At 31.9% G+C, this 27,502-nt stretch overlaps 1 protein-coding gene across 7 annotated transcripts in view; it reads left to right on the forward strand.

Annotated features, from left to right (window-relative positions):
- LOC114327765 (phosphatase and actin regulator 3) overlaps positions 1 to 27,502 on the forward strand; it is a 1,198,052-nt gene that overhangs the window by 707,964 nt on the left and 462,586 nt on the right. For all 7 annotated transcript variants that reach the window (XM_050655618.1, XM_050655619.1, XM_050655622.1 and 4 more), the window contains one exon: positions 23,627 to 23,788. In XM_050655618.1, coding sequence (XP_050511575.1) covers positions 23,627 to 23,788 — 162 coding nt within the window. The remainder of the gene's footprint in view (positions 1 to 23,626; positions 23,789 to 27,502) is intronic.

Below are 27,502 nucleotides of genomic sequence, written 5' to 3' on the forward strand. Positions count from 1 at the left end.
GATTAAATTCTACATAGAGACGTGTTTTTCCCGATCTGCTCCGATGAAAATTTTCCTCGGAAAATGCGGGTTTTCCCAACAAAATCTTTAACTTTCAATTAAAGTTTTAGATAAGTAATTATTTACCAATAATTAAATAATTTGGTGACTTAAAAGCCTTCTTGGTTTAGATTATAGTTCCAGAAGCTGGTGAAAATTAAACGAATATTTTAGCAACAATTCAAATGTTAATTAATAATTTACAGTCGCAATAATAACCAAAATAATTATGATACACTGATCAAACTTTGAAATCTTATAAAGATGAGATGCCTATTTAACATTTTGTCGACAAAATATAAATTTTTTATTTTTTTGCATAATCTTTAAATGTTTAAAAAAAAATAGTTATAAACAAATTAACGTTTCTCAGAAAGTTTTTATTATATTATAATTTTAAGAAATAGCTAAAATGCGCATTTCAAATATCTTGAAAATGAATGCCTTAAAACTTTTTTGCAACCATTTGCAAAAAAGTTATGAAACAGCAAAATAAACATACGATTACTACGGTATTTATATATATTTTTTAATTCTTTCAAAGCGTAGAAGTGAGTTTAAAGTACAAGCTAATTATTTATAAAAAAATATCGATTATCAGTTTAATGGTTATATTTTAATTAAAGATTATAAATATATTTTTTTGTAATTTACACGCGTGAAAGTAGAATAATACAGTACCGTAGCTACCCGCCCACATACACAACTCGCGCGAGTTTAAGCGTGTCAGTCGCTTCGAGTGAACATTTTATCTCCGGCTCTGTATCAAGCCTACTTTCTCGCTAAAAATTACAAAAAAAAGTATTTTTAATCTTTGATTAAAATATAACCATTGCACTAATTTTTGACATTCTTTGTGAGTAATTAGATTGTACCATAGACTCACTTTTAAGCTTTAAAACAATTAAAACAAATTATAAACAACGGAGATTTCGTATATTTACTTTGCTGTTTCATAACTTTTTTGCAAGTGGTTGGAAAATTTTTTTAAACATTCATTTTCAAGACCTATGAAATACGCATTTTAAGTATTTTTTAAAATTAGAATTTAATAAACAATTTCTGAGAAATGTTAATTTGTTTATAACAATTTTTTTTAAACATTTAAAGATTATGCAAAAAAATGAAAAATTTATATTTTGTCGACAAAATATTAAATAGGCATCACACCTTTATATTCTTTCTAAGCTTGATCAATGTCTCATGATTATTTTGGTTGTTATTGCGACTGTAAATTATTAATTTACAATTGAATTGTTGCTAAAATATTCGTTTCATTTTCACCGGCTTCTGAATTTATAATCTATAACAAGAAAGCTTTTATTTCACCAAGCTATATAATTATTGATAAATAATTACTGGCCCAAAAAATTTATTTGAAAATTCGATATTTTGTTGGGAAAACCCACATTTTCCGAGGAAAATTTTCGTCGGAGCAAATCGGGAAAAACATGCGTCTCTATGCAGAATTAAATTGGGGTGAATTTTTATTTGAGTGTTTTTTGTGTAAAGTTAAAATCTTCGGAGTTATAGAGCAATAATTGAAAAAAATACGATTTGTCGGCGCCATTTTGTTTATAAAAAAAGTAGCACACTATATGCGGACTTTGCATACCTATATTAATAATATATAGGATCTTATAATTCGATTCCAGCAATAAAATTGCTGGTAAATAACCTTTCTTTGTACTTTACTAATTAGACCAGCGTATTATAACTATTTTTTTTTTCAAAATTTAAAGATTATGCATAAAAAAGAAAAATTTATATTTTGTCGATAAAATATTAAATAAGCATCTCATCCTTATAATCTTTATAAGTTTGATCAATGTATCATGATTATTTTGGTTATTATTGCGATCGTAATTTGTTAATTAACAATTGAATTGTTGCTAAAATATTCGTTTAATTTTCACCGGCTTCTGGAATTACAATCTATACCAAGAAAGCTTTGATGTCACTAAGTTATTTAATTATTGATTAATAATTACTTACCTAAAACTTTATTTGAAAATTAGAGTCTTTGTTAGGAAAACCCGCATTTTCCGAGGAAAATTTTCGTCGGAGCAAATCGTGAAAAACATATCTCTATGCAGAATTTAATTGCGGTGAATTTTTATTAAGGTGTTTTTGTTGTAAAGTTAAAATCTTCGGAGTTATAGAGCAATAATAGAAAAAAATACGATTTGTCGGCGCCATTTTGTTTATAAAAAAAGTAGCACACTATCTGCGGACTTTGCATACCTATATTATTAATATATAGGATCTTATAATTCGATTCCAGCAATAAAATTGCTGGTAAATAACTTTTCCATGAATTTTGCTAATTAGCCCAGAGTACTTCTATATTTGTGACGATGTATTCATTGGTAATCTAAGTTATATTATATTCCTAGAATGTTCTCTGAACTCTTAATTCTCTTCAATTCTGTATCAAGAACTAATTTTAAGTTTCCATTGCCGCTAAATATTAAAGTTCTTCTGTCTTCCTCAGATAAATCGGTACTTGATTCCATCATTAATTTTATCAGAAATGCAAACATAGTGGTATAGTTTAAAGAAATATACAACATGAAAACATTTCAAATAATTAATAATTTCCTTGTTCCTTTCCTTGTCCACATCCTTTTTCCTTGTTCAGTAAAAAGTTACACCATTTTGAGCGTCCGGTTTGGGGGAAGATGGGGGAAAAGTCGGTAAATTAGTAGTTTTTTTACGTTTTTCATCATTATTTCTAAAACTATGCTATAGCGTAAACAATGTTCTATACAAAAATGATCTACATACAGTTTAAAACAAAAAAGGTCCGATACATAATTGTTATAAAATCAACGGTTCCAGAGTTACGGAGGGTGAAAAGTGGAGGTTTTCGATACTTTTTACATTTTTTTTTGGCAATTTATAATATTACTGATGAAAGAAATTTTCTTTAAAAAACAGGATTGTATTTTGTAAATAAAATTTGCTATTTCAGTGGTCGATGGTATGTTAGTCATAAGCCCTTGAAGAAACGTCAACCTCACTACGCAAAATCATCATCAATTGCCCAAAAAATATAAAAAGTATCGAAAATCTCCACTTTTCACCCTCCGTAACTCTGGAACCGTTGATTTGGTAACAATATGTATAGAATCTTTTTTGTTTTAAATTTCATGTAACACATTTTGTATAGAACATTCTTCTATACAAAAGTTCTATACATTGTTCTATGTAAAAAAAACTACTAATTTATCGACTTCTGCCCCATCTCCCCCCAAACCGGACGCTCAAAATGGTGTAACTTTTTACTAAACAAAATGTGGACTATATATTTGGTGTTGGAGGAAAACTTTTACTTTGGATGTGTGGGTTAGGCCTTTTTTTAGACCAATTATACTATACTACCTCCGTAACTTTGGAACCGTTCGTTTTAGAAGGATTATGCATAGACCCTTTTTTATTTTTTCAAATTTAATGTAGAACATTTTTGTATAGAAGGTTGTTCATGCTAAACCGCATCGTTTTAGAAATATTGACGAAAAACGTAAAAAACTACGAATTTACCGATTTCTCCAGCCCCCCTCCCCCCTCCCCAAACCTGACCCTCAAAATGGTGTGACTTTTTTCTGAACATTATGTGGACCATATAGAACAATTATTTGGTGTTGGAGGATAACTTACACTTTGGATGTCTGGGTTATGTCATCTTTTGGATCAATTGTATAAAATATCATACTATAATAATAAGATTTCTGGATACTACTAATATTCTATCGTTTTTATTTCTTGACTTGTTAATTTAATACAAATGATGTATTTACCTCGTGCTTATCTTTAATAAAATATCAGGTACGATATATCATCCTAATAGGTCGGCCTAAAATACATTTACAATTTTATTATTCAGTACTTTCTCTGGACTTTGGTAGTGTTGTATACTTACTTCTTAGTCAACTTATTAATCAATATCACAATAGTAATCACGTCAATCTGTTACTTTCATCGTCATACTGAAACCGCTTCTGCTCAAGCGGAAAAAATATACGACAATTACAGGCAAATTGAATTTCTTCACCCAACGTTTCCTCTTTATTTCTTTTTTAATAACTCAATAAAAGCACCAGGTGTTGTTCTGACATTCTAGCATATTTACGTCATAAATTCGAGATTATTCTACTTTAAGTGATAAATGCGAGAAAGAGGAAATTAGCTAAACGACGTAAATTTTCATTTAATTACCGCTGGGAAGTAATTAGAACTAGTATGACTCACAAATTAACGAAGATGTTTAGTCACAAGGAAAAATGTTTGATCTGAACAATTCTAATAAGCCTAATGTGTGCTTTAATGCTGTACCTAATGTATTTTTTCATGTTTGGCAGCAGGCTAGAGGACAAAAGATGGGAATAATATGTTGTAGTAAATTACCAGCGTGCACAGTGCCCAGTTTACGTAAGAAATTTATCTAAGGTACATTTACAAATATAGTGTCTTGACTTCTGCATAATTTTAGTAAGCTCTAAAGCAAGCCATAAGCCATAATCACAGCGGAGGTTTAAGAAGTAAAGGCTCTAGCTGTGAGTTTTTAAAAGGGCCGTGGTAAGCCCAAGGACTGTACGAATTTTATACCTAAAAGTATGTATAGATATGCGCGCTGCGCACTTTGCGCCGTGTGTGAACTGCGCGTTTGTGGCGCGTTCGTTAGGTTAGTACGTGTTTTCAAGTGGCGCACAAACGGTGCGCACATGGCGCACCACAATCCAACTTCTTTCGGCGTCACAAACTCGCGGCGTACACACGGCGCGAAGTGCGCGGACGCATTTCTATCATCATCATGAGGGCTTTTCATTCCGTGTGGAATGTTTGCCGCTCTTACTTAGAGCTCTCTGATTCGCTTATTGCGGTGAATCACTCCGCATTCCACTTGTATGTTGTCAAAGTTTGTTGTATGACTTGGCTTTCGTTACAATTTTCTTCCACTCATTTCGATATGTGCATAGTTCCCTGCAGTTTCTCACTTCCAGAATTTTGATATCTCTCATGACCTGGTCCTCCCATCTCTCTCTGGGTCTTCCTCTTGGTCTTTCAGTTTCTGGTTTCCATCTGGTGATCTTCTTAATCAGTAAGTCGTTTTTCCTTCTCTTATGTGTCCCAGCCATCTCAGCCTCTGTGCTTTAAGAGGAAACAGTAGCGATCAACAGGTAGCGAAAACGCGTTCCAAGATTACGGCTGTAATTTTGAATATTTTTTCGAGATATTTGGCACACTTATTCGTAATATAATAAAGAATGGCGGTACAGAGCCCAATTTGAAAAATATATTAATATGTGGAAATTACTCTGTAATTAAATACAATATTAAAAAAACGAGCCTGTACCGCCATTAAGAAGAACAAAAAAATAAACTTTCTTCAAATAAACTTTTTTATCCGATGCCTAGATTTTGTGTCATTTTGGAACTACTAAATTTTTTTATTTCATTAGTAGCTCCAAAATGACACAAAATCTAGGCATCGGATAAAAAAGTTTATTTGAAAAAAGTGTATTTTTTTGTTCTTCTTAATGGCGGTACAGGCTCGTTTTTTTAATATTGTATTTAATTACAGAGTAATTTCCACATATTAATATATTTTTCAAATTGGGCTATGTACCGCCATTCTTTATTATATTACGAATACGTGTGCCAAATATCTCGAAAAAATATTCAAAATTACAGCCGCAATCTTGGAACGCGTTTTGGCTACCTGTTGATCGCTACTGTATCACCTTAATAAATCTAACTATATCTTCTCTCTTCGTTATGTCTCTTAGTTCATGGTTCATTCTTCTTCTCATTTCTCCGTTGTCCATTCTTATGGGGCTCATAATCCGTCTGAGGATTTTCCTTTCGAATATTCTCAATTTTTCTTTATCTTTTTCCATAAGGCACATTGTCTCAGCTGCGTACGTAACTACTGGTCTGATTGCAACTCTGTATATTTTCAGTTTTGTATTTCTGGATAAGTTCTTGTCCTTCATAAGCCTATGATATCTCCAGTATGTTTTGTTGCCTGCTAGTATTCGTTCCGTTACTTCTTCACTTCTCTTGTTTTGGCCATTCACTATTACTCCCAAATATTTAAATTGTTGTGCTCTTTCAAAAGTGTAGTTTTCTATTTCGATTTCTCTCCTGTTATCTTATTATCGATATCTAGCCTGTTATTTTCTCTTCTAGAGCCGAGTAGATATTTTGTTTCTCCGTTAATTTCTAGACCTCTTTTCCGTGCTTCTTTTGCCAGGATTGTTACTGCTTCTTTTAATCTTTCCTTGTCTCTTACTATAAGAACTAAATCATCTGCATTTCTATACATACCTTTATATATCAACTTATACTCCAACTCTCCAGTCAACAATTGCTCTACCTTAAACCTAGCAGCCATTTGCAGCTGTTTCTAGAATATTAAGACGCGTGATCTTGATAATCACCACTTAGTTTTGAAATATTGAATAAAAGTAATTGTTATATCATTCATACATTGAAGAAAATCAATGTAACATAGCGAGACAAGCCCTCGAATCTCAGCCCGAGGAGCAAAGAAAGAGAAGGAGACCAGACAATCAGTGGCGGCTCGTGATTTTTACAATAGGGGAGGCTATACCTAACTGTAAAATATCTAGACAAATTTGCACTAGCAAAAAAAATCCGCCAAAAAAATCTAATTTAAGGCCCCATGTTTTTGACCATTTTTTATTTACATTTTATAATATCATCATAATTCACAATTTCATAATATCATATCATTTTAAAAATAGTTAGTCTAATTTATTTGTTAACAATTATAGGTATCTCTGTAAGTAGATATGCATATCAAAATAAATACAGATTTGAAGTTTTGCAGTCCATACAGGTTTGAAGGTTCACATTTTTTAAGATACTCAACTGAATTTTTTTAATTCTAAAAGAGCCTACTGCGAATCCAAAAACATGGTAAATTACCGATATTTTGCTTTGCATTACAGATATCGCAAAAAGTTATTTTAACAAGTTGTTCCAAATATTATTCTAATCCCACATACCAAATTTCATCACAAAATTCGCACTTTTAGTTTTTTCATTATTTGTAGTCAGGATCCTAAAATCGCAGAGGATGCTGGCCGATTAGCCGCCCTTGCCCAATCTCCGGCAGCGTGTGCGTTAAGCCGTTAAGCGATAATGCAGAGACCGGGTTTCCTTAAACCATCCTTAAACGCTGCTGGGCTGCGCGGAGCATTAGCAAGTGAGATTTTCCGGCCAGCAGCCTCCTCTGCGATTTTAAGATCCTGACTACAAATAATGAAAAAACTAAAAGTGCGAATTTTGTGATGAAATTTGGTACGTGGGGTTAGAATATTATTTGGAATAACTTGTTCAAATAACTTTTTCCGATATCTCTAACGCGAAGCAAAATAGCAAAGTAAACAATACAGTGTAGCATGTGTACAAAATTTATGGGGAGGCTAAGCCTCCCTTGCCTCTTCTGACCAGCCGCCACTGCAGACAATAGTTGGAAAGAAACCATACTAATAAACACAGAAGAGTCGGACTACGTTGGGAAAAAGTCAAAAAAGGGGCTAGGGAGAATGGAAAGGACTTTCACATAGATTATTAAGCAAATAAACTAGAAAGAAGATGAGCTTATCTCGCCTGTAAGTAATCTTACATTACTTGCCTACAAAGTCTGAAAATCGTCTAATATTCCACAAGGATGAATGGTCCTTAATATCACATCTTTAGAGCTATATGCCGTGTGTCCTCACCAGTTTGCGTAAAAGACATCAATTTACTACATACAGTGCTAGTCAAAAGTCCGTACCCCCCCTCTTATCTTTTGAACGGTTTTACCTATAATAGTGAAATTTGGATGGAGGAAATTAACTGACGTAAGGCTTCTTAACTAGTTATGACAGGTGACGTAATAGTGACAGATGACGTTACAGAGCCACTGTGACCGATAATTTTAAATGGGACCTTATGGCAAGTGATACCTCGTTTGAAAGGTATTCAAAATACCTACTCAGCCATACTAATTTTTTTGTGTTTTAGTTGATTTTGATTTTGGTGAATAAATTAAATATAATATTGTAGCTTCGCATTTAATTAATAAAAATTCAAATGTACGCCTATGGGTTTTTGTCAAAAAAAGTTGACGTTTTTCGATTCTCTAGTAGTTTTTACGTCAACGTCAACCTTTTTGACAAGTAATCATAGGCGGAATTTTGAATTTTGAATTAATTAAATGAAACTACAATTTTATATTTATTTCATTAATTCGTCAAAATTAGCTTAAACTTAAACAATATTAGTATGACTGAATAGGTATTTTCAATACCTTTCAAACGAGGTGTCACTTGCCATAAGGTCCCATTTAAAATTTTCTGTCACAGTGGCGCTGTAAAGTCATCTGTCACTATTACGTCACCTGTCATGACTAGTTAAGAAGCTTACGTCCGTTTATTTCCTATCTCCAAATTTCACTATTATAGGTATAACCGTTCAAAAGATACGAGGGGGGTACGGACTTTTGACTAGCACTGTATATTGATCACTTAGAGTTTCTACCTACCATTTATTATATTTTCTGATCTATGTAATGTCGAATTATCTATGCTTTTTTTTTAACCAGGAGGAGTAAACTAAAAAGACAGATTCATACCCAAGAGAGTCACTAGAAAAATCACCAAATACATCTTCTTTTTTGGTTGATCATGTCGGCCTTCGACGGTAATCCATAAATATTATATAATACTAATACGTCGTCAAAGAGTTCTAAAAACAATAACTGTGTTTTATATAAAAGCAAACTAAAAATCTAAAAATTTAAGGAATAACACAGAAAACACAAAAAATCGCCGATATAATTTAACTAAGCTATAAAATGCCAATAGTAAAAAATTACATAAAGGTCAATCGTGTCAAAATTTTATAACAGTGGAGTAAACTTGCCTACGGTTGGACCAATTACAATTAAGTGAATCAAGCATTACAGCGCGGTAAATTTGAATTACTCCTCCTTGGTTAAAAACAGAGTATATGTAGTTACTTTTGAAGTGTTGTATTAAAGGAACGTCAAGCACCAATATTCTCCTGACTAAAGTAACATATCACCTTCATTTGTTAGCTTCCTGAGTTGTCAATAACCCAATTTAATGATTTCGCTTAATTGTTTGTTAAATGTCTCGTTTTAATTAATAACAGGCATTGTTACTGATGGTTTTATCTGCAGGTGTTCTTGTCTGCTGACACCTAGCTATCTCGTCGTAGATTCTCTATTTATTGGGAATAATTGATTCCTTCCGTTTTAGTTTCGATTAAGGGGAACGGAGCAAAATGTAAAATTTTGACGCATGTCAAAATTTTCAATGTGTTTTAAATGTATTCATTTTTTTCGAATCCTGAGAAAACTAATAAGTATTTTTGAAAAATTTAAACGCAAAATGAAAGACTACTTTATTACCGAGGGTCGAAAGTCCCTTAGAATAAATAAAAAGTTTCTTTTGAATGAAATATTTGCAATTAAAAATCACACTAAATTTTCTCTTTTATTTTCAACCCTATAATTTATTAAAATAAACATTATAGAAGTTTTCAGGGACTTTCGGCCCTCGCCTCGGTAATAATATAACTTTTCATTCTGCGTTTAAATTTTTCAAAAATATTTATTAGTTTTCTCAGGATTCGAAAAAAATGAATACATTTAAAGCACATTAAAAATTTTGACATGCGTCAAAATTTTGCATTTTGCTCCGACCCCCTTAACTGTGCGTTGTGATATAAAGGTGATCGCTTGGGCGACTAAATCTGTAGTGTTTTGGCAAAAGTTGATATAACCATCTATAGGCTATTGATTATGTACTATAGAAAGGAACTACAACGTTAACGGGGTTTTATTACTTCATATGGTCAATGAATCTCTATATATGAAAAAACCGCGGAGTGCTACCATTTAAAGGGGTGCGTTTTTGAGAAATGGGTGAATTAGTCCCTGGGCACAGGTTACATTAGGGTGAGTTCTATGCACTTTTGGTACAAACACGTCTACATAAAAATTGTACCTGGTTAAATTTCCTATCTAAATATAACTTTTTAAAGTCAAAGATACTTTTTTTTACAAAAATATATTCAAAAGAAAAAGCCCAAAGAAACCCAAAAGAAAGAAGTTTTGTTTTTTGTCCCATAACTTTTGTCCACGGGGATATAGGTATAGACATTGCTTCACAGAAAAAAAAACTTACATATTTTCTCTTTAAAATGATGCTTAGTAGAGGTCGTTAGGATTTACAGTTTTCGCAATATGATTTTTCAAAGTTCGCCACTCACAGCAATTTTGGGCAATTTTCCTTGTTATTTCGCAAATATTTTTCTGTAACTTTTTTCTACGCAACTTTAGGCATATGCAATGGTACATGTAAGAGGAATAGAAATCAATTATGTACCTTTAAAATGTTCTACTGTATAATGTTGTAAGACTTCTTTTAAAGAGGTTATCTTTTTCAAGATTTTATACTTTTAACAAGTTTTTATATTTTTTACGATTATTTTTTAAATTTCCCATTATAACTTTTTTTCTTCTACATTTAGGTATATATTATATAATAAAAAAGAAAGCTTATTCTGTTTACTTTAAAATGGTGTTTTATAAAAAATTCTAGGATTATTTTTGAATAAGATATGCTTTTTCAAAATGTAATAAGTACTTGCAACGATTTTTGATTTTAGGATTATTTTTTAAATTTCTCCTTATAACTTTTTTATGTGATTGTGTGTTACGATTGAATCTTATTTTTTATAGCTAATACTTTGGATCCACTTGACTCGGCCGGGCAAACTTCAAAATATGGATTAATTCCAATATTTACTGTCAAAGCTCCTGCACCACAAGCTTTGTTTGAAAAAATAGCATGTAAATGTACCAAAGGATGTACAAAAAACTGCGGTTGTAGGAATATAGGAATTAGTTTTTCAATATTCTGCAAAGGGTGCATGTGCATGGGTACTAATTGTGGGACTCTAAGATAACTGAGGTGTGAGAGGAAGATATTGAAGCTAATGCTAACGAAGAGATGGACTTTGATTTTGAAATTTTTTAAATGTCAACGTTTAAATAATTTTAACTAAAGTGACGTTTTCTAAGACTAATGTTTACGTAATTTTTGTAAAAGAAATAATTTTAAATAATACAGGTAAAAAAACATCAAAGAATCACTCGGTTTCCATTATTTAAATATAGATGATACACCATTTTAAAGAACAGAAAGTAAGCCCTCTTTATTCAGCAATATATAGTATATTCATGTACAAGAAAAAAAAAGTTATAATGAGAAATTTAAAAAATAATCCTAAAATCAAAAATCGTTGCAAGTACTTATTACATTTTGAAAAATAATATCTTATTCAAAAATAATCCTCGAATTTTTTGTAATACAAAATTTTAAAGTAAACAAAATAAGCTTTTTTTATTATATAATATAATATATACCTAAATGTAGAAGAAAAAAAGTTATAATGAGAAATTTCAAAAAAAATCGTAAAAAATGTAAAAAATAATATTTTTTTTATATTAGGTATTATATATTATATAATATAATATTATATATACTATATATAATATAATATTATATAATATACAATATATCATATAATAATATAATTTTATTTTTATATTATATTATAAAAAATCGTTAAAAGTATAAAACTTTGAAAAACCATAATCTCTTTAAAAAAAGTCGTACAACGTTAGACAGTAGACCATTTTAAAGCTAGCTATTTCTATTACGTGTACCATTTCATATACCTAAAGTTACGTGGAAAAAAGTTACAGAACAATATTTGCGAAATTACAAGGAAAATTGCCCAAAATTGCTGTGAGTGGCGAACTTTGAAAAATCATATTTCGAAAACTATAAATCCTAATTACCTTTACTACACAACATTTTAAAGAAGAAATATGTAGATTTTTTTTCTGTAAAGCAATGTCTATACCTATATCCTCGTGGACAAAAGTTATGGGACAAAAAACAAAATTTCTTTCTTTTGGGTTTCTTTGTGCTTTTTCTTTTGAATATATTTTTGTAAAAAAAAGTATCATTGACTTTAAAAAGCGATATTTAGATAGGAAATTTAACGAGGAACAATTTTTATGTAGGTATGTTTATACCAAAAGTGCATAGAACTCACCCTAATGTAACATGTGCCCAGGGACTAATTCACCCATTTCTCAAAAACGCACCCCTTTAAATGGTAGCACTCCGCGGTTTTTTCATATATAGATGTCCATTGACCATATGAAATAATAAAACCCCGTTAACGTTGTAGTTCCTTTTAGCTATCTTATTTTGAATATAATCAATAGCCTACTAGCCTAATTTTTCAGTAGAGCCTTTTAAAAGTTTGAAAGGCACTCTAAATTCTTGATATTTTCAAAACGAGTTGCCAATGTGATTGAACTTGCCACATTACCGGTATAACGAAATTTATTAACTGGTACCTATTAGATAATTGTTTAATGAATACCTTTTTGAATGCTTTTCTTCAGAATACACACAAATACAGGATACATGTCACGTTTTGCCAACCCAAAAACGAAAGGTAAATGGACATATTTCACATTTCAACATAAGAACTCAAGTTAAATAATATCAAGTTCTGCACTACCTAATAAGTACCACAGCGGACACATCATATATTGTCATTCTCATTTTTAAGGGTTTTACCTTTATCATAGCGTTCATAGGCATACCAAACCACACCAACTTGACGAAATATTACCAAATAACACATCAAGAAAATAATCTCATTTTGGCCAAAATCGAACATATCAATCAAGTTTTGCCATACCACTACACAAATATAAATTCTTCTTGTGCCTTGTGCTTAGCCGCACGTTGGCTGTTGTCTGTTGTCATGTTGGCTGTTCAAACCATTTTATAAATTGGTTCATAGCTGTTCCAAATATGTTGGCTACACCTTCGACGTTACACCAGTGATTTTTTTTCTTAGTAGTCACAATCAACAGCAATTTTCTCGTGGAATGTTGAGAACCAAGGTCGATTTCTTGAAAATTTGGATTTAGGTAGTAATTATAACCTTTGTCAAAATCTACCCTATGCCGAACTGCGCTTTTGCCGTGGGGGTAAAAACAACCCCATCTAGGGAATGAAATTTTTTTAACCAAAATAACTATGGAAATCGATAGAGTGACCAATTCTGAGTAAATTTTGTTCTATAATTTTTTTTTGCAAAATTGACACTTTCCAAGTTATTTGCGATTGAAACTATGCATTTTTCATTGAAAAAACTCATGTTTTATAACCGTTTTTCATGAATAACGTTAAAAAAATTAATTTTATAGAAAAAAACATTAAAAACAAAATTGCAGCTAATAAAAAAACAAAGAGATTCGCGTATGAAATACCTATGTAAACCCAATAACGACTGAGTCATTGCTCTCTAAAGGATGGTTATTTTAAAATAACATCGAAATGGAGAACCTTTAATCTCAAATATCTCGAATGTGGTGCAATTTTTTGGGAAAACTTAAGACACATCTTTTAAAGTTCATTAAAATACCTTTCAAATAAGCTCTGACAAAAGTTTTTTGCATGGAACTGACTGACTTATGATGAAAATAAAGTCGCGCTCTGCTTTTTTCTATTTGTTCTCCCAAAAAATTACACCACATTCGAGTTATTTGAGATTGAAGGTTCTCCATTTCGAGGATCTTCGAAAATAACCCTCCTTTAAGGAGCAATAACTCAGTCGTTATTGGGTTTACCTAGGTCATTCTGACGCGAATCTCTTTGTTTTTTTATTAGCCACACTTTTGTTCTTAATGGTTTTTTCTATAAAATTAAATTTTTTTTAAATTACTCATGAAAAACGGTTATAAAACGAGAGTTTTTTCAATGAAAAATGCATAGTTTCAATCGCAAATAACTTGGAAAGTGTCCATTTTGCAAAAAAAAATTATAGATCAAAATTTACTCAGAATTGGTCACTCTATCGATTTCCATAATTATTTTGATTAAAAAATTTGCATCCCCTAGATAAGGTTGTTTTCACCCCCAGGCCAAAAGCGCAGTTCGGCATAAGGTAGATTTTGAAGAAGAGTGTCAACAGAGCTGAAACCCAAATTTTCACTAGTAATACCACTAGAGGTCAAATTATTTCCGGAAATTTTTTTGAGATCATGAATATGTATTTTGAAAATTTCCCGAGTCGCAGACGAGGGAAATTTTCTAAAAATATTCATGATCAAAAAAAAATTTCCGGATATTAATTTGACTTCGCGTGGTATTCGGTAAGAAAATTCCACACCAAATTTGCATTTGAAAATCCAAAGCTGCATGAACAGATTAATAGCGCGCCATAGCTTTGTCAGCAATTATTTAGGCTTTCAAATTCGTAATTTCTACTCATTGTAGTTGCATGGGAATACCATTTCAAGATAGAAAATAGTATATTCTTCAATTTTACATAAGTTTTGAGTAACTACAAGTGATAGAAAATGAATCAAAACTAAATTATGTAAACAAATAAAAACCAGTCTGTCAAAAATGTTCTGTTATTGTAAACGTCAAAAAATTTCCACTATAATTCGCTGTTGGGTACCCCACGAGCAAAAAATTTCCGATAAAATACCTCCGTTGCCATGGTGATCTGTCAAAATAACGTATTTTGATTGGTTCAAAATTACAGGTGTGGAATTTTCATTAAAATCGGTGTTGTTTCTCAAAATTCCAGGGTTTTACAGTTCACTGATGAGTGGTCTATAGCCAGGAATGTTGTTGTTCTCTCGGGCTCTTCGCATCCTCGTAGCTTTCCTTTCAGAATTAGTTTGCGAATGAAATATTCTTCTTCTATAAATATGGCCAAGGTAGGATTTTTTTCTTTCCTTAACGATGTTGATTATTAAATCTCGTTCGCAGTCTGTAGTTCTTAAAATTCCGTCTAGTCCATTTGCTCACGGTTTTTGCTCCGAATTTTAAAGAATCGTCTAGATTGACATGATATTTATTGGTATATCCATAGCTAACATGTCAAGGAAAAAAAGTTTTATTGTGCCGATGTGCGCTTTTGCCCTGGGGGTGAGTACAACCCCTTTTCGGGGGTGAAAAAACATACGTTCAAAATAAGTCCGGAATTTGATAAACTGACTAATTCTAAGCAACTTTTGTTCTATGGAGTTTTTCACAAAGTCAATACTTTTCCTTCTTCAAAAAACCACGTTTTCAGACAATTTTTCGCAAAAAACTCAAAAACTAAGTATTTTATCGACAAAATATTCCGAGCAAAAATATGAGCTTAAAAAAGTGAAAAAATGGTGTATGCATAAATTCTATAGACACAGTAGAAGCGTAGTCGTAACTCATGAAAAGTAGGTTCTTATTCGTCAAATTCTAAACCGAATATTTCAACGAGAAATAACCAAAAACGGAGCACTTTTCGAGGAAAATTCATTACAACTTTTTTAAAGTTTTTAGAAAAAGGTTTATTTTTGTTTTTAAAAATAATTTCTAGCATTAAAAATAAGCAATCTACGCTCTAAATACAGTTCACCCTCAAATCACCCTCTAATTAGCTTCCCTAATGAATAATCGCTACCGCTTCACAGATTACTTTAATTATACAGTGAGCACGTAAAGGTTGGAATTAATTCATTTTCTCGAGAATGGACGATTTTGGAAAAAAATTCCGAAACAGGTCCATTTTTATTGTTAAATTACGACTTTTTGACATAAATGTCATACTAGTGACGTCACCTATCTAGGCGTGATGACGTCATCCATGATTTTTTTTAAATGAGAATAGGAGTCGTCTGAGCTCATTTGAAAGGTAATTCAATTATCTATTCAGTAGTATAAACATTAACATAATTATTTATACAGGGTGTCCAAAAAAATATTTTTTTAATTGAATTTATTGACATAAAAAGAAGAATGTATGTAATTTATTTAATTCAAAATACATTTTACTGCTATCAGAAAACAGAAAAAAATGTTTTTAAAAAATAATCATCCCTTTTCGCTTAAATTAAATGTTGAAACTGTCAAGAGGCAGGTGGGTGGCTGCATTAATATTAAATTTAAGCAAAAAACAATATTTATTTGTTAAATAAACATTTTTTCTGTTTTGTGAGAGTAGTAAAATGTATTTTGAATTAAATAAATTACGTACATTCTTCTTTTTATGTCAATAAATTAAAATCAAAAAAAATTTTTTTGGACACTGTATAAACAATTATGTTAATGTTTATACTACTGAATAGAGAATTGAATTACCTTTCAAATGAGCTATCACACGACCCCTATTCTTATTTAAAAAAATCATCGATGACGTCATCACGTCCAGATGGGTGACATCACTAGTATGATATATATGTCAAAAAGTCGTAATTTAAAAATAAAAATTGACCTGTTTCGGGATTTTTTTCCAAAATCGTCCATTCTCGAGAAAATGAATTTATTCCAACCTTTACGTGCTCACTGTATAGGTATTGTTTATATGATCTGTAAGTTTCATCGGTTCAAAGTGCTTATTTTTGAAAAAATTTGGCTTTGAAGTAATTTATTTTTAATTTGGAAAAATGCCTTTTTGTTCAAGATAACTTTAAAATTATTAGTGATACAAACATCTCAAAAAGTAAAAAAAATGTAGGTTTTGCTTTTCTGAATATTTTGGCTTTTTTGTTTTTGTGTAAGACAAAAATTGGCTAAGATATGGCTGTTCCAAATTTGCATACACTTGTGATTAGTGACTCGTTCAAGCCCTTTTAACTACAGATCTTTCAAAAATATACACGTTGAACCGATGAAACTTACAGATCACATAAACAATACATAAGTAAAGTAACTGTTGAAGCGGCATTGATTAAATTCATTTGGGATCCTTTTTGGGGGGTGAACTTGCTTACTTTTGTTGCTATAAAATTTTTTAAAAAACAAAAGTAAAGTTTTTTTAAAACTTTAAAAAAGTTGTGATGAGTTTCCTCCAAAAAGTTCTTCATTTTTTACTTATTTCACGTTGAAATATTCGATTTGGAATTTGACTTACTTTTGTCGTTAGCTACAACTCTGTTTCTACCGGGTACAGACCTCATACATACACCATTTTTTTTCACTTTTTTATAAGCTAGGTATATTTTTGCTAAGAATAGTTTTTGAAAATCAGTACAAACGCGTGTTTTTTTTTTTTGTTGAAAAATGAACATATTCACTCGAAAAGTATTAACTTGTAAAAAAACTGTAGAGAATAAAAGCTGATTAGAATTAGCCAGTTTATCCACTTCCGAGATCCACGTTTTTTCACCCCTGAGAAGGAGTGGTACTCGTCCCCAGGGTAAAAGTACACATCATCGGCACAATATCACTTTTTTTCTTTAACATGTTAGATGTTAGATATTATGTATACCTATGCCAAATTTCTCCGTAAGAGTTTCCGTAGACTCTCAATTTCAAATGTTTCATTGCGGTTAAGTACTAATATAAACTAAGTCCTCAAAGAGCTTTATTGCCGAATTACTTTTAAGAAAGTACCTACTTACAGGATGATCATTCTTAGCCGTCCACATCAAAATGTATGCCACTATCACCGTTTGTATTTTCAATTTCTTTTTCTTCTCATGTCCTTTTGCCCTCTCAGGCGATATCATTCATATAATATTAAAATGTACACATTACAAAGCACACTGTACGAGTCTACCGCATAAATAATTAAGGCGTAATATCCTTCCGCTTTCAGTCCTGATTCAATAAATTCATTTTTATTATCACGTATATATGATCAAGTTCATGCAAATATTTACGTTTTATGGATATTTGTATTTATAATCCCAACGAAAAGTTTACATAAAAGCTGTGCATCCAAAGTACATGAAATGGTTATTAAAAAATATGTTGTCTTGTTATGGAGATGGACGTACTGATATCCTAATATCGGTTCATTTAATTTGAATCAGTAAATGGAACGAATCAATTACAAGCAGTCATAATGAATCTACTTTTAGCATACTTATATTTTGAAAATATTTTCCATTAATTGTGCTGAAATGTATATCTGTAATTATAAATACCTGGGACATGAAATTACGGTTGGCAGGGATAATAAGACTCAGGAACTAAAGAGAAGAATCGGGCTTGGGTGGGCAGCATATGGAAAAATGAGAGAAACTTTTAAACGTGAGTTGCCCACATGCTTAAAGAGAAAGGTATTCGATCAGTGAGTTCTCCCAGTCTTGATATACGGAGCAGAAACACTTACCTTAACTAAAGCCTCGGCCACCAAACTAAGGGTCACACAGAAAAGAATGGAGCGGTGCATGTTAGGAATAACTCTGCGAGACAAAATCAAAAAGGTGACTGACGTTGACGTCATCGAAAGGATAGCCAGACTAAAATGGAGATGAGCAGGACACATAGCCATAATGACATACGGGCGATGGACAAAGAGGTGATTGGAATGGAAACCAAGGGAAGACGATAGAAGTGTCGGTCGACCACTTACAAGATGGACGATGGACTGACGATTTTAAAAGACTAAATAAAGACTGGACGAGAGCGGCGCAAGGTAAAGACAAAGTTGGAAACAAGAGGAAGAGGCCTATGTTCAGAAGTGGACTTTTAAGGCTAGATGATAATGGATCTTCTTAGGGTGCCTGTCCGTTCCGAACGTTGGCGATCATTCTGGCTATGCTGACTTTGTTGGTTGCTATACGGAATAGTTGTGTTGAGGTCTTTCTATACCATGCTCTTAGGTTAGCAAGCCAGGATATTCTTCTTCGTCCTGGGGCCCTTTTCCTTCAATTTTACCTTGTAAAATGCGTTGGAGTAGCTCGTATCTGCCTTGATTTCTCATTATATGTCCCAATTACTGCAGCTTACGGCCCTTCACGATGTTGACTAAATCTGCGGTTGTGTTCATCCACCGCAGTACTTCTTCATTGGTGACTTTGTCTGTCCATGGTATCTTCAGGATCCTTCTGTACAATCATAACTCAAAAGCCTGAAGTTTCGATAGAGTTTCTGCCGTCAATGTCCACGTTTCTATTCCGTATAGAAGCACTGAGTACACGTAACATTTAAGAAGCCTTATTTTTGTTTTTAGGGTGAGGTCATGGCTCTTTAACACAGAGCTCATAGTCAAGAATGCACTTTTTGCCTTTCCGATGCGACATCTAATCTCTTGAGTATTGTCCCACGACTCATTGATTATAGTTTCCAAGTAGTTGTATTGTGAGACACGTTCATTAGGCTTATGGTCCTATAGGCTTCACAAATTTTTGCTCCTGATTTCTTGGGCAACGGTACCTACGAACTCAGATTTGAGCCACTAGGGGTGTGCAATCAGAACGAAAACATGCGTTGTTTCGGCAAAATTCAAACAAGCTTATATTTTTCTAAAACTTTTTTTGTTAATTTATATACATGTTAAAGTAAAAAGTTCTACTCGCGGATTTGGCCGATAATTGTTTATTAATTGTTTAAACAATAACAATTGTTTTGTATTAATAATTTTAAAAATATCGTTAAATTCATCATTTTACTTTGATCAAATATGTTTCTATTTTGTTTTTGATTATACTGAATCCGAATATGGCATTTCAATTTGAAAATTCTTATACAGAAGCTCTTATACAGTATGTCTGCGTAGCTAGGAACCACATGGAAAACTTTTTTATTATCAATTTTACGAAAAAAAGTTATTCTTCATAAAATGCTCTGGATAGTCAAAAATCTAAAACATCAGATATCAAATTTTATCAATTTTATACGAGTTATGTCAAAAATATGAATTTCGTTAAAGAGTAAAGTACCTTTATATTTCAGAATATCAAAAAATGCTATTATGAGAAGTTGTTTGTAATTAAAAACTATGTTTAAATATACAATTACATTATTTTTATCGAAAAATTTTTTTCAATTTTTTCTCAAATTACGGATACTCATCATCATTTTATTTCAATTATGATAACTATTTTATTATCACTTTTACGAAAAAAAAAGTTATTCTTCATAAAATGCTCTCCCTGGTCTAAAATCTAAGATACAACCATCAGATATTAAACTTTTTTAATTTTATACGAGGTATGTAAAAAATATGAATGAATCTTAAGAGTGCCTTTATTATTCACAATATTTATACACAATATATATATACAAATTTTTTAATTGCAAACAACTTTTCTTTATAACAATTTTCGATATTGTGAAATTTTTACGATACTTTACTCTTGAGTGAAATTCATATTTTTTGACATACCTCGTATAAAATTCATTAAATTTGATATTTGATGATTGCATCTTAGATTATATACCATGCAGAGTATTTTATAAAGAATAACTTTTTTTCGGAAAACTGATAATAAAAAAGTTATCAATAGGTTCCAAGTTACGCAGACATACTGTACAAGAGCTAAAAAAAAATTTTTTTGCTGAACATTTATTATTGTTGAAGTTTATTATTAAATGTATTTTAGGTAAGTTTTACGGAAAAAAAGTTTTGATCACTTTATATAAACATTTTTTTAGCTGGTAATTTTCGGTTTTTGTATTACATTTTTGTTATCTTTCCTAATTTTCTCAAAAAGAAATAGTCTATTTCATTTCTAAAGTAAAATAATTCAGTGCATTTTAAAGATTACATCCTAAGCTTTAGAAAAGCACTTATAAAACTATAATATATCTGTTCAAACTTGAGTAATACCGTCTTAAAGTGGTGGTAATTCTATAAAGCTACGAAGATTTCAAAAATTACATTTTTAAGACGTCATATCATTTCAATTAAATTTTTGAGATTTTTTTTTTAATGAAACGTCATTTAGTACGATGCTTGAAAGGTAAGTTGTGCAAAATTGAGCATTTTATAGGAAGAATTGTATTAGTTACACATTTTTAAATCATTTTTAAACAAAATTCCAGTAAGGCTCACTTTCCGCCCCCACCGTACTTATGCCCATACATTTTATTTCTTTTTATTATAACCATAAGATAGCTTAATTATTCTTCTTTTAGGTTCAATTTGTAAAATTTCATTTGATCCATTAAAGAATTACATTAAAATAACTCAGCCGTGCACTTCGCCGTACGCTAGTTTATAGTGCGCCAATGTTTGTGAGAAGGGTGACTTTAGCGTTATAAATAAAAAATTAGAGAAGATACAGATTTAATTTTAGAAAATTCTTTATATAAGGTTTTTTTTTGTAAAATTTTCTGAATTTTTCAATGGTCAGTTTCAGTTTTGTTCTAAAATTTATAGTTTAGGAGTTATTTAAAAAAACATCAAACTTCGTAGTTCATTTGTTTAATAAAAAATAAAGCACCCACTTCTTGAGTAGAACTTTTTGATATGTTGTTTATTAAACATTTCTTAATGAAACTACAAAAAGTTCTATCTTGTTTGATTTTTTCCGAAGTGAAAATCTATATGCACTCCCCCACACTCTGCTGATATATTTCCTGCCTTGTATATGTCATTAAATATTTCAGCTATTATTTTTATTTGTTCTGCATCTAATAGCTTCAGCAGTTCTGCAGGAATTTAATTAAGTCCCGGTGCCTTTCCATCCTTCATTTGTCTGATGGCTGCCGTTCTTCTGGTAGGATTTCGGAACCTGAATTCTCTTCAATGGTGGGTTCTTGTCCTGTTCTAAGGTTGTGGAAAAGTTTCCCCAAGTATTCTTTCCATACTTTCTTTTTATCTTCTTTGTTTATGGCAAGATGCCTTCATCATCTGTTATTTTTCCGCTGATGATGATGATGATGAATATATCTTTAAACACATTAAATAATAACTCTTTCTTCATACTACTCTTGGTATGTCATCTTTAACCAAGCATATCAAGATCATCATACATAGAAGCATCATAACTACAAGAAGAAGATTTACTTTCTCTAACAAACCAGAAAAAAATACGAAGAAGCAAAAAAATAAGTAAAACATCTCTAGAAAAAAGAAGAGAAAGTAAAGAAGGAACGGAGGGTGGATGGATGGTGGATGGTGTATAATCAGCGGAGCATATTTAAAAAAATTGGAGTCCAGAGATTGCGCTGGTTGGCACATCTTTGTTCTTCTCTATCCATCAGCAATAAATAAAGCAGTGCAACCATCAACCAGCAACCATCTTCAGTTTTGGCATATGCTACATGGTTATAATATAGCATTTTAGTAGTCTTAAATCATAGTTACCCAATTCTGCTGTTTCCATGCATTGAAAAAGTAGTTCATATTGAATTCCATCAAATTCCTTTTGGTAGTCAATAAAACATACCTATGCAGACGTTCTTGCGAAATTTACAACGATTTTGAGGAGAATTTGCAAGTCTAAATTCGCTACATTTTGACCTTTTGATTCCAATATGGGGCCTCTATATATTCTGTTAAAGCAGCGGTTCTCAATCTGTGGTACATGTACCACTGGTGGTACATATCGCTATTTGAGGTGGTACATAAAATGCAAAAACAGCCAAAATCAGCACCGCTATTATAGTTAATTAAATCACCTAGCTTGATAGGGATTTTACTTAGGTGGTACACTAAAAATAATAAAAGTATTTGGTGGTACATGGACCAAAATGATTGAGAACCGCTGTGTTAAAGATACAGTGGGACAAGTTTTTTTGACTGTCCTCGTGGAACAGACCAGTGATATGCTCTTACATTCTTTGCGATGTTGTCCACGGTCAAGACTGTTTTGTTAGCATCCTTAAGTAAGTAAGCGCGTTTTGGTTTTGTAATTCCTGTAGTATAATATTTGAGTTTTTATGAAGATTGAAGCTGTCGTGCTTTTTGTGGAGGTTTTCGATTTATTTACAAGTTGTTTCAAGCCAAAATTATTTGGCCATTATGATGTTATTGATATCGTGGTATTGGTGTTACTATCTTTATAACTTCTTAGTAGGTTCATCAGGTCCAGAATTTCCATCAGGTCCAATCATCCATTCATCTTTTGTTAGTTGTTTATTAGTTAGTTCGATAATAAAAATCGTTGGCCCTAATAACACATGTGAAAAAAGACCGAAATCAGTGTCGCCTTGTACGTTCGTAGAATAACATGTATCGTTCTGATATAATTTGCGTCATAAAATAAAATACGTCATTCCGTAAGTTATAATGTTCTGAATGTTGTTTGTATGTAATTATTAATTTTGTAGTATTTTCCTAATATTGAAAAAATAAATAATGAACCAAATATGAAACTCCAGAAATGAATGTAGTTCAGTAGTAACAGAAGAAACAGAATGTAGTAATATACCATGTATTTACTTTTAAATTAGATATAGGAGTACACCCAATACATGGCAACACACCTCTTCCCCGCTTCACACACCAGAGTCGCGCGAATTTATTCATTCGATTCAGTCATTCGTCGATTCTCCAGTGGCAATGCAACTCATTCTTATAAGCAACGTTGCCGATTTTGGCCCTTCCTTCAGTCGTATATCTCTAATCGAAAACTAAACGTATGGTATGAGCCTCAATAAAATTTAAAATATTCGTAAAAAATATAAAAAATATTCATAAGGGGCTAAATAAATTAGGTATTATTTTTGATTTTCACAATTTTCAACAAATTTTAATAAACCTCCTTTTGTTGCAGCTAAAAAGCAAAATGGAAGCGCCTTTCGGACGAACAGCCTGGGTAGCAGTACGAGAAGTCCGCCGGCAGAAAGGAAAAGCAAGTTTTCGATAGGAAAATTACTCAGGCCATGGAAATGGAAGCGGAAACGAAAATCAGACAAGATGGAAGCTGTCTCTAGAAGTAAGTTTTAACTAATTTTCTTAGAAATCGAATGCTTTATTAACAAACTTAATTATTCGTCATGATCTTCATTCATTATACGAATGGTTTTTAAACTGAACGTACAATGCTCCAAAAAATTAGATGAACACCAGGGTTGGCGGACAAATAAACGGAAATATTGCATAATATCGTGGTTAAATACTAAAGGTTCGGACGATTCAAGAAATTACCATTTTAATATGGGGTTCTGAAGCTATTTCCTTATGGTATAATTATGTAATTTACTGTTTTCTTTGGGAAATAAAATCACAATTCTAAGTTTGAAACTAATTTATTGACGTTTCGACTTCCGACGGAAGTCGAAACGTCAATGAATAATTTCAATCAAGAATTGTGGCTTTATTTCCCAAAGAAAGCAATATTAACAAAAAAGAAAAGAAAAGAAAAGAAAACAGTAAACAATTTACTGTTTTCTTTGGGAAATAAAATCACAATTCTAAGTTTGAAATTAATTTATTGACGTTTCGACTTCCGACGGAAGTCGAAACGTCAATAAATAATTTCAAATAAGAATTGTGGCTTTAGTTCCCAAAGAAAACAGTAAATTACATATAGTATAAGAGAATTTTAACTGCTACGACTGCTTCCTTCTTCTTCTTCACGTGCCATAGGTATAAGAATTACCCGACGTTGACGAAGGCACCATTGCGAAGGCTTCTTGATTTTCTGCAATATGGAATAATTGTCCTGCATTTGATATCTGAGTCAATTCACGAATGTTTTTTAACCAAGAAACTTTTTTCTTCCTACACCTCTACGGCCCTCTATTTTGCCTTTAAGGATCAGTTGTAATATTTTATATCGACTTCCCCTCACTATATGTCCCAGATAAGACATTTTTCGATGTTTAACAGTCTTTAGCAGTTCTCTATCTTTGTTGACCCTCCTTAGTACCTCTTCATTAGTTTTCCTTGCTGTCCAAGGTATCTTTAGCATCCGTCTATGAATCCACATTTCCAGTGCTTCAATTCTGTTCATGATCGATACTTTTAGCGTCCACACTTCTGCACTATACAAAAGTACGGACCAAACATAGCACTTAACCATTCTTTGTCTTAGTTCTAAATTGAGATGATTATTGCAAAGAAATGACTTCATTTTCATAAAAGTAATTTTAGTCATTGCTATTCTACGTTTTATTTCTATGTCTGGATCTAGTTGGTCCGTTATCACAGTTCCCAAATATGTCATTTTGTGAACTTTCTCAACTTGGACTCCGTTTAATTGAAGCTTTGCATCGGGATGTGGGTCACGACTAAACACTAAAAATTTGGTTTTGTTTGAGTTTATTTTAATGCCCATTTCCTCTCCTACCTCATGAATACGATCAAGCAGAATTTGGAGACCTTCAATATTATCTAACAGAATTACTGTATCGTCTGCATATCTAATCATATTAAGAAGTTCCCCGTTGATTTTTATTCCATATGGCTGTGTCTCAAGTGCATTTTTAAATAACTGGTCCGAGTAAACATTGAACATTGTTGGCGACAACATGCAACCTTGTCTGACTCCTCGTTGTATGGGCAATTCATCGGTGTAGTTATCTCCAATTTTTACGATAGCAGTTTGATTCCAGTACAAATTTTTAATGACACGAATATCTATCCTTCTCATCTATTCCGATATTTTTCAGTATTTGCATTAATTTTACATGCTGTACTTTATCGAATGCCTTTTCGAATTCCACGAAACATGCAAATACATATTTTCTTTGCTCACGGCATTTTTGTAATAGGATGTTAGGGCGCAAAAAGTGCCTCTCTGGTTCCCATGGCATTTCTAAAACCAAATTGGGTATCTTCGAGATCTTCGCATTTGCGTCTAATTCTGTTGTGAAGTATTCTTAGGAAAATTATTCTTAGGAAAATCTTAAGAGTGTGGCTTTGCGACAAGTTTTTAGGCATTGCGACAAAGATGGATTTGAGCCAATCTGTGGGAATCACTCCGGTGTTATCTACTACTTTTATGTAAAAAAAAGTAAAATCCTTTATAAATATACACCTTTTATAAAGGATTTTACTATTTTTTTGTATTACATGGTATACAGCCAACTACAGGAAAACTTTTTCCTTGTGGACTTTTATGTTATCATCCTCTATTAGTTTCAGCAACTCAGTTGGTGTATCATCTGGACCACAAGCTTTTCTCATCTTATCATTATTTATAGCGTGTTCCAACTCGCATTTCATAATTTCTGGGCCGTCAATACAGTCTTGGTAGAATTCGGCAATATTATTCCTGTCATCTTCAAACAACTCTGATATATACAGCGGCCATTCTTTTCTTATTTCGTGCTCATTTACAATAATTTTGTTACTATTGTCAACGAGTACAGAGGGAACTCGTTTTTTAAATATTTGACTACTCTTATTTGACTAGGTTACATAAATTGGATCTTAGAGCTCTTAAAATAATCGAAAAAACTAATGGTAGGGGTGCCCAAGCGGGGATTTTTGCAGTTACAAACTCGAGCGCATCAGATTATCATATGGGGAAAACCTGGTACCCTGCAGATGTACCTCTACCATATATTGGCTCTTAACACAGGGGAGTTCGTTAAGGGGGACCAGAAAAAAATCTATCCTTAAAAAAACACGAAATTGCCAGATTAAGATAAGGTAAGATAAGTATATGAAAAAGAGTGTATATTTTAAAAATCTGACGATTTGAGCCGGGCGTAAGGAAATGGGTGAGTCCCAAAGTTTCACAAGAAAAAAGCGAATATTTCGCGAAATGAATGACAGATCGAAAAACTAAAAAATATGTGCTCAATATTTTTTAAAAATCGATCGAATGATACCAAATACTTCCAACGGAGAGGGGTGAGGGGTAAATTTAATATTTTAAATACGAATCCCGCGATATTTCGCGAAATGAACATCAGATCGAAAAACTGTAAAATACACTTATTTAATATTTTTGAAAAATATGTCGAATGACACCAAACACGACCCCCACGGAGGTGTGGTGGGGGGTTACTTTAAAATATTAAATAGGAGCCCTCATTTTTATAGCAGATTTGGATTCCTTACGAAAAAATAAGTAACTTTTATTCGAAACATTTTTTCGAATTATGCATAGATGGCGTTATAATCGGAAAAAACAATTGTTGGTTAACAAATGGCAAGCGCCCACTAAAATGGAAAACGTTACCATTGTTTATATAGGGAGATAGTTGGTCAGCCCAATAGGTAAATATGTTTGATTCAAATTGAGACAGTCACCAGATGTCCTCACAATTTCTGTCAGGGTCGCAACGTCAAAATGCATAGATACCTAGTTGGATACGATCCTATTCATAACACCCCAACTCGCATACATATTAAGAAAAATAAATATATATATATATATATATATATATATATATATATATATATATATATATATATATATAGTAGTTTGAAGTTTCAGCAATTCGGTCATGTGAAATAAAAGTCTATTTGTTTTTTCTCAATATTTCGTCACACTTTTGTGACTTCTTCAGGAGAAAACTGTAAATTTATTAAGATTAGAAATTAACAAAAGCTAAATATTTAATTACTTACAACTATAAGAGTATTAATTTAGATTTTTTTAACATATCGTAAGGGACATTGACTTAATTTTGATTTTGACATTTATTATTTAATATAAAATTTATTGCAGTTACCATAACTCCGAAATAATAAA

The sequence above is a fragment of the Diabrotica virgifera genome, chromosome 7, assembly GCF_917563875.1.
Source record: "Diabrotica virgifera virgifera chromosome 7, PGI_DIABVI_V3a".
In the NCBI taxonomy this organism is placed as follows: Eukaryota; Metazoa; Arthropoda; class Insecta; order Coleoptera; family Chrysomelidae; genus Diabrotica; species Diabrotica virgifera.